Source organism: Manacus candei, unplaced genomic scaffold (genome assembly GCF_025592945.1).
Source record: "Manacus candei isolate 608988 ecotype Guabito, Panama unplaced genomic scaffold, ASM2559294v1 h1tg000011l, whole genome shotgun sequence".
NCBI classification, from domain to species: domain Eukaryota; kingdom Metazoa; phylum Chordata; class Aves; order Passeriformes; family Pipridae; genus Manacus; species Manacus candei.
This window is the reverse complement of record NW_026138059.1, coordinates 10472765-10485898: the sequence shown is the minus strand read 5'-3', so window position 1 is coordinate 10485898 and position 13134 is coordinate 10472765. Positions and strand designations below refer to the sequence as shown.

The 13134-nt window shown below is 34.5% G+C and overlaps 1 protein-coding gene across 12 annotated transcripts in view; it reads right to left on the bottom strand.

The window, feature by feature from the left end:
- DLGAP2 (DLG associated protein 2) overlaps positions 1-13134 on the bottom strand; it is a 455335-nt gene that overhangs the window by 229679 nt on the left and 212522 nt on the right. For all 12 annotated transcript variants that reach the window (XM_051778092.1, XM_051778093.1, XM_051778086.1 and 9 more), the window contains one exon: positions 10738-10770. In XM_051778092.1, coding sequence (XP_051634052.1) covers positions 10738-10770 — 33 coding nt within the window. The remainder of the gene's footprint in view (positions 1-10737; positions 10771-13134) is intronic.

Sequence of the window (13134 nt, the reverse complement as noted above, 5' to 3'; positions counted from 1 at the left end):
AGCAAGAATTCCAAAGACGATGTTGGACTTGGTCCCTCTTCTGTTACATCTTCCATGACATCCATAGCTGATCTTTTTTGCTGGATGCTGCTGCATCCCATTAAGAGAAATGGGTGTGGTTAATCTCCTTCCATGGTCTCTCTACTCTCTTGTCACAGAATGGGAACTTGAAGCTCAGCTATATCAGTTTGGGGGAGCATAAATGTGTCTGTCTCCTTTCAGGTTACGGGTAATCTGAGTTCACCTTTTCAAGGTTAAAGACATTGAACGCTAACAAAGAAATTAGATTTATAAAGATTCTGCAAATAAATCACATTTAGCTTATTGTGACTTAAGTCATGATCCACCACGAGAAAAGCAGCTACACTGTGTCATAAAAATAACAAACTTCTTTTGTTCCTTGCTGCTCTTGACTATCACTATCCTCTTTATGTTTTTCCAATTCTGTTCTTGTGTAAGCTTCATCATTGAAAACTTCTCTTCCACAACACGGGCCTCTCCTTTGTTAAGTGGAATTTGATCTCTTGGTTACCTGAAATCCTCCATCAGTCAGTGAATCTGTCGTTTATTTCCCAAATATCCAGAATTCAGCCTTGAAAGCTGAGTTTGCCCTTAGCTATATGTCTTGTGGGAGCTGTAATTATATCTATGGTTGTTGAAACTTAGAAACCCTACATTGATAGTCTTCTATCTAAAGCAAGAATTTTTCCTGTTACCTTTTTTAGGTTTTATATGAATACGAAGACATTCATATAGAGAGCATAAAAAAGCCCCATATTTAAAACAAAGTGCACTCAGACTCAACCTTTTCAGGCAGAGAACCTTTGTTATCTAGCATAATTCCTAAATTACATATTGATGGCTCCAAAGAATTTCTCATAACAGAGACAGTCATAACATGTTCTTTTATCTGAGTGCTTTTACAACATGAAATAAATCATTCCAAGTAACCCTTTCCCAAGCTGGGTTTAAACTCTCAGCAGCTGGCTAGCTAGAAAACATAGCACATATGTAAACCTTATGATATTAGAGTTAGATTTAGCTAGCAGAAGAAAAGGCCAGAATTTGAACTGAATGGATCATAAAGTGTCTAGCCTGCTAACATAGGCCAAATAAAGAAGAATATTTTGGCTTAGCTTCAGAAATATCTCTGCTGTTTCTGTGATACAAGGCAAATATTGCAGTGGTTAAACAATCACTTAATTAGGTGCTTCAACACCAGAAAAGTGAAAATCACTATGTCTAGCACAAAATTATTTTTAAAGTAGTTTATATAGAGTAAATACAAAGGAAAACAAAGGCAGTACGAAAACACCCACATGTTCTCCATCAGTAAGGGAATTAATTTTCTTCTATATCAATATGATGAACTGAAGGTTACTGAGGAAAAGGTGAAAATAAAATCTCCATGGTGCCACTCAAGGGATTAACTTAAAGACTTATTTAGTTCATTAAATCCATAACTTACAATAATCTACAAAAGGAATGTTGTTCCATCACTAGTTTTGGATCCTCTTGTTAGAGCACAAAGAGACGGAATTATCTCAACACTTTTAGAAGTTTCTTTTCGGAACATCTGATTTGCATAGACATTTAGTTCTTAAAAAGGACACTGTCATGATACAGTTGACAAACAAGAAATGTAATGGGCATAATGAAAATTTAACATAAGCTAAAACCCCCAAGAGGTTACTGCCTCCACATATGCTGAAAGAGAAATAATTTCCATGTTTTAATAATTAGTCCATCTCATAAAGAAGGCTAATAATGGACATTATTGAAAACAAGTTCAACATTCAAAGTTTCTAATTAAACAATGAGTCCATTCTAAACAGTGAAGAAAATTATTAACTCTTTTTCTTCCAAGTAACTAGTTGGACCATGTATGAAGCCCTATATCTGGCAGAATACATTTGTTTCATTATCTTTTCATGAGGTACCTTAAGTAAAACAAATAAAGACTGAGCTATGACCCTTGTGTAGCATTAAAATAACAGCTTACTCTACTCGTTTTGCTAAGCATGCTGAGGCATACAGCGGTACTCCACTTGTACCACTTAAAAAAGAAGCTATGGGAAAAGAACATACTAACCCAAGTTTCTGTTACATTGTATGCAGTTAAAACCTGGCAAACTAGCTCTGGGGTAAGAACGACACTGTGGCACATTCTGCCTCTTTATGCACCTTAAAGTCAATTCTTCAAGAGACTGGAATAATACCATGTCAAGATTTTTCTGAAATATATTTTTCAGAGATCAGCACTGAAGAGCTTGCTAAACATTCCACTGCACAAGTTAATTGCTATTAACACAGTTGCTGCCATCGTACTTTTCATTTTCGTGGTCAGTCAGCAGATATGAAAAAAATATTTCCAACTACATATTCAAAGTTATTTCTTTATCACATATTATTACAGAAAAATGTCGGCTTTAATATTTTATAAGGTATGTGAAGATTCCAGTGACTAAAATTGTGATGATAGAGGATGGAAAATAATCAGCAGGTATAGAAATTTAAAGCATTCTGCTTGAAGTTCTTTGCTGTGAAAGTCCTAGCTCTTTTTCTACATAATATTTCCACTAATACTGGTTGTAGCTCTGCACAAAGTAAGAGCTCAGGATTTTCATAAATTGTTGAGGTGAACATTGCCAGAAGTTATCTAAGATTTATGCAAATGCACACTCTAGGAGAAGTCAGCGTTCCTCCTGTATGGAAATCTATTTTAAATTAATGCAGGTTTTGGCTTCAAAAAAGCATTCCTTTTGCTATTGCATTGTTTCTTAACCTTTTCAGATTGATGATCTAGAATAGAAGTAAAAATCATTCATGTTTTGCTCAGTCAGAATGAAATGTGTACATGTGTGCAATAATAATCATGTAATTTATCTGTGCATGGGTTTCAGAAGATGGATTGGAAATACTCAGTCTTGAAGGTCTCGGTGTGTGGTGATAAGAAAGGAAGGATTTCTTTGCTTTCTGTTACAGCTGTGCTTCCCAAACCTTACAACAGATTTTCTTAAAACCCTCTCTCTACGCAGAAGAGTTAAATGCTGATCAAGAAGCAATAACTTAACCTTGCATACGGAAGATACGGTGATGCTGTACAGCATTTTGCATCTCACTGGTGTTCAGCTTTACATCTAGAATTAGCTTCACCTTTTCCTAGAAGCAGACAGATAGTGACAGTGACACATGGCTCCAGTTAGATTTAGAGCTGCAAGCTAAGGCAGGTCTAGGTTTCCTTATAAGTAGGTGTTAGCAGAGGCCAGACTGACCATCTGAGTCTGCTCTGAGCCTGGGACTAAGGGACAGGTCCAGGAAGTGATATGGTGAAAGTCAAATCAAGCCTGCAAACTGTCCACCTCAAGCTATACACTGCAGAACTTAAAACTGACCCATGAGACCAGCCATTTCAGCTTTACTGGCTCAAATCCATAGTAAATTAAATAAGGAATGAATGCTGAAATGTAACTTTTTTTTTGTTTTTTAAATAAATCTGTATGTTTTGGTAGGAATCCATGATGTTTCTTATCCTACAAAGGTGAAGAAGTATGTTTCTAAAACATAAAGTATGCTAGAAGCTGTAGGCAATATTCTGGAGACATTACTGTTAAACATAAAGAGATCTGCTTTATATACATACAAAGCAGTATTACAGTTGAATGAATACACAAACCCTAAGCATTGCAGAGCATGAAAATTAGAAGCTAAGGGAAAGCACAGAGAGCTCACATTATAAAAGAAATGGTTTCATTTATGATACATACTTCTAAAATAATATCTTTAAGAGAAGGGTGCTCCTGCAGAAATTAACATTTAGCAGACAAATCTGACATATATGAACTATTCAAAACAGGACATTTCATTGAATATGAAAACATGCTAAACAGTTAGCAAAAGACGAAAAATGGAAGAAAGAATTGTGTATTTATTCTTATCTACTTCTATGCAAAGGTTAATTTAAAATAGGATCTTCTAGGCTACACTGACCTTACTTACATTGCTCTCTGCTCTAGCAAATACTGAAGTCCTGAGGACTATTTAGTCCCCTGAAGGACTAAATTACATGTGCACCTTCATTCACTACTGGCAAAGGAAATATTCACATTTCTGATGCTGCGTGAAACATTAAGTGTGTTCTGATTACAGCCTCTGAGGCCAACTCTTCTTCCCTCATTCCCTGAAATCACAGGATATTCTGAGTTGGAAGGGACCCACAAGGATCATCAAGTCCAACCCTTAAGTGAGTGGTCCCCACAGAGACCAACCCCACAACCTTGGCATTACTGGCACCAGGCTCTAACCAACTGATCTCAGGGTCAAATTGGCTTTTAATTTATTTATTTATACTGAAACAAAAGAGATGAGATGGTCCTTGTCTTTGGTTTTGTTTGGTTGGTTTTTTTAATCACAACAATGTAAAATGAATGTACAAAGAATAGCTTCTGCATTTGGGATTACATCCTGTTTGTTCAAATTAAATTAGGTTTGCTTTTTTTTGTTTGTTTGTTTTTTGGTTTGCACAAGTCACAAGAGTGGATCAGCAAAAGAAAAAAACAAGGATAACAATGTAGTTTTGAGTACAGCTGTTTCCTGCACATATGAGAAATAAAAACAGCTGAAGAATTTACTTAATTTATTCAAAATATAAATGACAGGTGAAGGCCTGGAAAACATGTTTTTAAAAAAATATTTTCTTAAAATAAAATGCGATTTTTTCTTTAAAGACTTTTACCTTACATTATCACAAGATATTCTGTAAAAGAAACATACCTAAATTAGTATCACCATACCTCACCCTCAGCTTACATAGGTCCTAGCCCTTTAAATATACCATTCTCTATTCAGTACAACTACATAAAATGGGCAGCTTTATTACTAGTTACAGACAAAAGTATTCATTTTACTCATATCATATATGAATTTGCAAACTATACAAATATAAACTATAGATGAGTTCAAAAATGAACCTTCAAATATTTCAAGTATGACTAGACACTGAGAGCTTTCTCAGCAACAAAATCTTTAGCAGAAATACTGTAGACAACTTTTGCTGTCTGCCCAAAAGGAGGCAACATGAAGATACAGTTCAGTATCATTTGAATAAAAAAATACTGTAACTCTTTCCTAAAAATCAGGATACACATCTCAACTCTTCACTTTATTTAAAACTCAGCACAGTTCAAGAATAATGCACATTGTGAATATACTATAAGTTGGTATCTTAAAGAAATTAATGAGTAGAATCCCACATATTAGCCTGGAGAGAAAGAAATTTAAAGATATTTAGGTTCATGCAATCTCCAAATTTTGTACATAATTTTTAAAAACATGTAGTGTACCTGAATTACATATTTTTGTAAAAAAAAGTACAATATTTACAGATTACACAATGGCGAATGATAGCATATATTTCTATGAAACTTGAAAACATTTTCATGAAGATGAAATAACAAATCACTTCACTTTGAGAGCAGTAGCTAAATTGTTAAAAATAAAGTTCATTAATGACACTTAGATCAGGAGGAAGGTTCATACTACCAGTAATTTTACCATAACCTGTTATTTAAATGCTAGCAAGGAAGTTCACACAGGTACACAGATGTGAGTGTTCCTGAAAACCAATGTATTGGTGTACAAACAGATCAAAGCAGAAAGATCAAAGACCTTGACCCCGTATTTACATAAAATTTTTCATACATAACTGAATAGTCAGCATTATGTCAATCACTTCAAGCAATAATTACAAATTATTATTATGTTGATAGCAGGAACCATAATCTATTTAAGCATTTCAGTGATATATATACAGAATAACAAACTTTCTTATTTGAAGAAGCAACTGTGATTTATTTTTCTAAATAATTAGCAAGAAAAGGAGAAATATTAAAATTAGACAAAGTAGATTTTATGATCTGTTATTCTTTCCTTAAAAATTTCAGGATTATGTGTTGAGAAATGTACTTTGCTTCCTTAGACAATTTTAATTTTATTACTGATAATTGTCGGTCTAGTAAATACAGCAGAAGTATAAAAAAGTTAAGACTACAGGACTCTTGAAAGTCATTGCTAACAGTGGAAAGACTGTGAGTTCTCAGTGTGGATTACTAAATGTTAAGATTAGTAAGATGAAGATTAGGAAAATTCTCTGGAGTTATTAATATGCCTATAATAGTTTTCCACTAGATATCCTGGGAAATGTTTATATTCAGAGCCAGAACTACACAGATGGAACATCATCAATATTAAGACATATTGCCAAGCTTAAGGTATTTTTTTCTGAACTACCTACTCTCCAGATTCTTTATTAAAAAAACCACAAAAAATAAAAACAAAACAAAAATAAAACAGACCAATAAAACAAAGCAAAAACCCAGGCTTATTTCCCCCACAAACTCCAACACCCTAGTATTAAATAGAGTACAGAGGGTGGCAAAGCTGATAGTACCTGAAATAAATACACCACTCCAACATTGACATAGCTGAAAAAGGCATTTTTTTCATCAAGAAAAATATGAGCTTTTTGCTGTTACTGTAAATTATTTATTTATATTTCTTATATTTCCCAAATTCTACTTTATGCATCCTGTGAGCAAACAATTAAATTGTACAATTTGTTTTTCTTGCAGAGTATTTAAAACTTCTTTTACTAAATGAAAATAAAATTAAAAAAAAATTAAACCCATCCTCCACTATTAATCATATTAAAATCCCTTCTAAAATTAATTGGCATAAACTTCTGTATGGGTAAATGAGTGACATTATCTAGCATTCTTGTAACTTTGTTAAAATTTTACACAAATTTACTTACATATAATAATTTTATACAAAATTATTTTTGCATCTTAGCTTGAAAATCTAAATCTTAATCTTCTGACAGTTGGATTTGTCAGATAAAATACAATTGTCAGAACTTTCTCAATCTTTTGACACTTGGACTCATGCAGTATCTATGCATTGGCTGTATGAACTACTAACTGTTTAACTTAACAAAATAACAAGTTTGGAAAAAAAAACCCAATGTGCAATGTGAGATATATTAAGAAATAGGTCTCACATTTATTTTACTACTTATTGGAGAGTCACTATTCTAAGTTTGCTACCACGAGCTTGAACCCACCAACCACTTCTTGTGCCAGTTACTGGCAAAAAATAATGGGCATCTTAATTCAAACTGTTGGTGCATACCACAGGCCAAAAGAGATCTGAGACACTGAGAAAGAATCTGAACTACCTGGAGAAATTATAGAAAGAGTAAATCACTTCTGCAGTTGTGAAGGATATTAAAAATGCCTGGAAGAAAAGCTTCCCTTTGCATAGGCTTTGAGAAGACAGAATAGTCTGCTGAAGTCTTAGCTGCCATCAAAATGACTTGTTTTCTGCTTTGGTAACATAGAAAATTATATTTGATAATATAATCCTTTCAAAACCTGTGAATAGATACAAAGATTTAGAAAGAACAGAAACATCTGCTAGAGGATTAATGGGGATAACTGAAACTTCTCATGACTCCTCCAGTCTTTCCAACAGAGTACTTTGGCTGTCACAAAGACTGAGCTAGACACTTGTCTATAACATGCTGTCCTCACTTAAAAATCTGAGCAGGAATAAGGCAAAGAAGAACAACCCTACGATGTTTACCAGGACAACACAATCTGTCAACTGCAGATCACTTCTGCAAAGGCGGCTGTTGTCACCTGTCTGAAAACACATCATTGCTGCTCTTGTATTTCCAGAAGAGGGATCAGCTCGAAGTAGCCACACTAATGGGATTCTGCAACTTTAGTTTCCTCCCAGTATAAAATAGGCCTCGTGATCTTCAAACATCCCACACTGGCAGGAATGGTGGCTAACATGCTCTGCAATAACAGAGCAGACCCATGATTTTTGAAACAGAAAACATACAGCTTATACAAAAGACTGATTCTCAAACAGAGACTTCAGTATTGTCCACCATTCTCTTTAGATGGGATGCACAGGAAGACACATGACACATTGCCTGTGGAACCACAAGTTCCCCAGGAAAAACACTGAAACGAGAAATCTGTACCCTCATACTCATACTTGCTTCCAAATCTGGTATTTTTCACTTTATAAAATACGGGCCCACGTTGCTCATACCTGTGCAATATCACATATGCAGATAAACGCATTTGCTTCCTACAGAGCAGCATCTACTGCTAAAAACTTATCAAAGGGCCCCAAGTGAAGAGCTCTGTTTTACACAGTCATTTGCTAATTACACTTGGATATACTGATAATCCAGAACAAAACTGCTGGTTTTGAAGGGGGAGTGATGGTCAGAGAAAGGATGAACCATAATAAGAACAGTGAGACTGCAGACGACCAATTTGATAATCAGAATATGTGGCTTGCAAAACACTTCCATTCTGCCATCTCTGTTACAGAAGGCAGAAGATGATCAGAAACTCAACCCTAGCTGCCTGCAGGTTTTTCAAGAAATGGCAGAGGAACTCAGAAGAGGTAAGATGTGAAGCACTGTCTTCTCTCCCAAGTCAGGGAGATTTCCTCACATCTACTATTTCTTGATTGGGTCTCTGCTCTTGAATGAGTCTCTCCACTTTGGAAATTAATACAGGAGGTCTACACTGTGGGGTGTCTGTCCTACAATTTTGCAAATTCATCTTAATATACTAAAGTACATTAATGTACTTAGTGAACTTCGATTTTGTTTCTGAAAAGGAGAAGGGAAAAAAGGAGGCAAACAGTATCTAACATTAACTGATATTCTCTGAACTTTCCTCAGATACAAAAAATGCAAACTACACAATGTAAAACTTCTGAAGAAGGCTACAGAGAAGTCAGAAATTCCACATAGAAAACCACAAAAACTTGATTTTTTAGTTCTTCCCTTGTCTTAGTCTACTATGAAACCATAGCAAAATTTATAAAATGTTGCAGAGGAAAATCATATTTTTTGAGGTTTCTTTCTTTGGTTTTTTTTTGTTTATACAACAGAGATGTGAGGTTTCTCTTACAATGGCCTTCTAAAAACTAAAGCCATATCTATAGAGAAACTGCTTCTTCATCACAAAACCACATCCAAAACTTCTGTGAATGTTCAGTGTTAGATCAGAACTTAAGCTAATCTGGCAAGGAAAAAAATTCACTATGACATTTACGTCCATATTTTTAAAACTGAGGCAGATCATTACTTAATTAGCATTCCAGTAATACTGTGTTGAGAGGAGAGACTGGTGATCCATGAGACATTCACTCCTGGGAAAGTTCATTTCAAAATAGTTAAAAACTGAATGTTATGTTCTTGAGGCCTTTTCCTACAGCAATATATATTTATCATTTGATTGCGAGTTTTCAGTAATACAAATGTTAAAAAAATTTACTGCCCCTCTTTTTTTTTTTTTAATTCTCTTTCTACAAAGTCCACTTACATTTACTAATTTTTGCAAAGCTGAACAGGTATGAAATAGCAGTAACAAAAAAATGAAAGGAGGCACAGCATGTAGTAAACCAGAACTAATTCAATGAATAACTTCAACACTGGACAATCTGAGCAGGAAAGATTGCCATGAAAGGCAAACAAACATCTATCTTATTTTTCCTTTTCATATATGTATTTGTGCTATTATAAATTTATCACATAAAGGACAAAGAAAATGAAAAAAATCAGGAAGTGACTGTTTTTTAAAGGAATGCAGTCAAAAAAATTTCTAAGTCAGAATGCAGTAAAAAATTTTGTCTAAACCAATTATTTCTCAGTAGATAACAAGGGAGAAGCAGATAATTAATATTTAATTTACTGAGTTATTTCATTAGATGCAAAGTCTCAAAGCCTTCCACTTCCAGGCTTCCTCTCCTAATAACTCATCTCTCCTAAATTTATAAAACATTAGAAGCTTAATTTTTTCTTTCAGAAATTATTCAAGATATAAAGCTGAATGTGTTTGGGAACAGCCTAGCATCTATAATTTTATTTTTTAGTTAATATACTTTGCTCCAGCATTTACATTTGCTATTTTGAACTCTGTTTCTTAGAAAGACTCCAGGTTGATTTGAAACTAAGGTCAGCCTTTCAACCTTTTCTTTATAACAGCATCAATGTTAATAAATAAATAAATTAGAGATATTTTCCTCAAAAATAGGTTGCTTTAAAAATCGTAATCTCGTTGCTTCAGCGTTCATTTAGGTAAATTGTGGGTCTCACCTTGGCATTTAATTAGTCACTTGGGAAAAAAACCAAACAAAACAAATCTCCAAATACTGTCATGTGGGCATATATTTGTACTGCATAAGTTATTGCTTAATTATCTTAATTTCAGAAGTAGTATTAATTTACTTCACCTGCTGAAATGTGTTAGCCTCTCTGTAAATGTAATATCAAATCTAAAAACATTTTTTCATTTCCCTTTTATGTCCATTATCTTTATTTTCCATCCTCAAATTGATGTCCTTAAAAGTGTCTTTGCACTCTCTCGTACCCCAAAATTAATTTGACAAACACTCAAAAGAATAAGAAACACATATTTCAATTTTTGCTCTAATAGAATATTTGTCCTTTAAGGTATTTCCTGCCTAGAGCATGTACTGTGCTTTTCTCAGCTTAATTCAATTCATTTTTCATATCTAACCATGGGAAGAATGTCTTTCCTTGTTTTTCATTATTCACGTAATATTTCCAATCTATTGTACATGTGAGTTGAGTCAAGTGTTCACCTCTAGCTGCTTTGAAAAACATTAGTGTGAAAACACACTCACCTTCAGGTTCCCCACAGAGTGTACACTGTGACTCTGCAAAAAAAAAAAAAATAGAAAATTATAATGTCTTTATTTTAAGATGTCACATTTATATCCAAATATAACAAAACTTAAGAGAACTCAAAGTTAGCATGAAAAATGCAATTCTATTTTCAGCACACATTTCTTAATGGCTGCAAAATAATCTTCAAAAAAGTGTTTCTGCAGGAAGAATTTTAAAACAGAACTATATAAAAGTTTAGTTACATTTATATAATTATCACCTTCAGAAACTGCAGCTGAATGCCTTTGTGTATCAGGACATTTTGCTTCCACGTGACTTTTTTGTATTTTCATATATACCATACTGCAATGACAACAGTCACGCGAATAAAAGTTTAAGCCTCCTAATATTTTATGTTTGGAGGTAGCAAACAGTAATAGTGACAGAGTTGTTATATTCCCTTCCCATAAAAGAATCCCAAGTCCTCCCAGGCCAGAAAAGTCAAACAGTCATGTAAATATGCAGTTATAGTCTGCAAAATATTCAAGTATAGAAATGAAGGAAATAAAATTCCATCATAACAAACAGACAATCTCTAAATGTGCAATTACTATTTCATCCACACACTACTGTTTGGAGATGGTTGTCTTAAAAATTATTTAGCATAATGTACAAATATATATACACATGGAGGAAATATTTTGAAGTATCCCTTAAAACCAAGCTGTTTCAGGAGTTAGTATCAAGCTGTAGAAGAAAGCTCTTGTTTAGAATCCAAATACCCGAATCAATTAAAATCACAGGGAATGTAATCATATTGGCAGATAATTCTGATATACTTGTAAAAGTCCTACTAGAACAAGAAAGCACAGTACATTTTAAGTCACAAATCTCTGAAATCTCCATTTTAACACTCAGTTGAAAAATGACATCTCTAACAGTTGAAGTAAATATATATATATATATATATATATATATATATGCAGGCTCACACACACACATGTGCATGTATATAATTTTATATACAATTACTACAAAACCAGTTTAACACGCCTGGTATATAAAAATCCAATACAAAAGCTTGTTGAAATTATCTCCATCTCGAATAACTAATAGAAGATTGGACTTCAGCTGTGATCTTGACTCAAAGGCAAAAAAAGTCAGAAAAATAGAATATGAAACACATGCACTGAACAGATTGACCTTTATAGCGCTGCTGTGACACTGACAGTTATTTAGAAGTACTTTCTCCATACAGATAAGAAGCTGTCTCATAGCAGGCCACTGTTGTAATGGCACTTGACCCCACATCTTTCATTTATTTTAAACACGTTAATCACTGTGGTTTTACTACTGCTAGATGCTGTAGTGTGCACGAGGGAAAAGAATGAGAAAAAATAAGCTTATCCAGGCAGCTCTGCTGCTGATAGGTGGATCACAACTCCTAGAACAGCATAAAGTTGCATGATTGAGAGGAATTAAATTCGATGCAGTGCAGCACCATGAAACTTGTAGCTGAACAGTGTATTGATAAGGACTCACTAATGCTCCAGCAGATCTGACAAACTGAAAACAACACCCTAACATCAGACATGAGAAAACATCCAATGAAAAGTATAAAAAGCCTGGTCTCTGGTAACTCAGGCCAGTTTCTTTTACTGCTGAAAAAATGCACTTGCCACAAGCCAGTGATGCAGAAGAAGCAACTCAGAAGATCTTATTTTCACTTTTAATTCAAAGACTTTCTGAGGTTTTACTGAGATGGGCTGTCTGCCTGCCTGTGTGAAGTTTATTATCCTGATTGATAAGGAAGAACAAGCCAAGACTTGGTTTCTGAACTTCTGACTTTTTTTCTGATCGTCTGTGTTCTGCTAACAACTGCTTCACTGGTTTGTTACAATCCAAAGAGTCTGCCTGACATTTTTTGCAGCTCAAAATACCATCTTCCAAAAGTCCCCACTCAAGAGTACAAATTACTAGCTTCCCTCTTTTTTTGCCATAAACATAAATTAGTGCCAATATTGCAAGTCTGCAGCAGGCTAGATAGTCTACCTGCAAAATAAGGGCTTGCAGCTACGACTGGTGCCAGAAAGTTGTACAAAAGCTAGAGAAGTGTCAGCACTATCCCTGCCAGACCACTGCTTTGTTGGAATTCTTTCAGATGTTTCTTTAAGGTCCCATCTCTATGGGCAACCCAGATGTTTCTTCCCCTATCTCAGCATACTTGGGGAGAGTTCATGGGGGAGGGTTGTTTTAATTCATCAGTATATGCCTTACAGAGGCTGAGAATCATTTCAAACTGACAGCAGCACCTCTCTTTCTACACTGGTAAGAAGCAGACTTTATGGATGTGGATGATTCACCAGTAAGCCTCTGTTTAAGGATTTCCCCACTGTAGTTTGCCACTGTGGGGG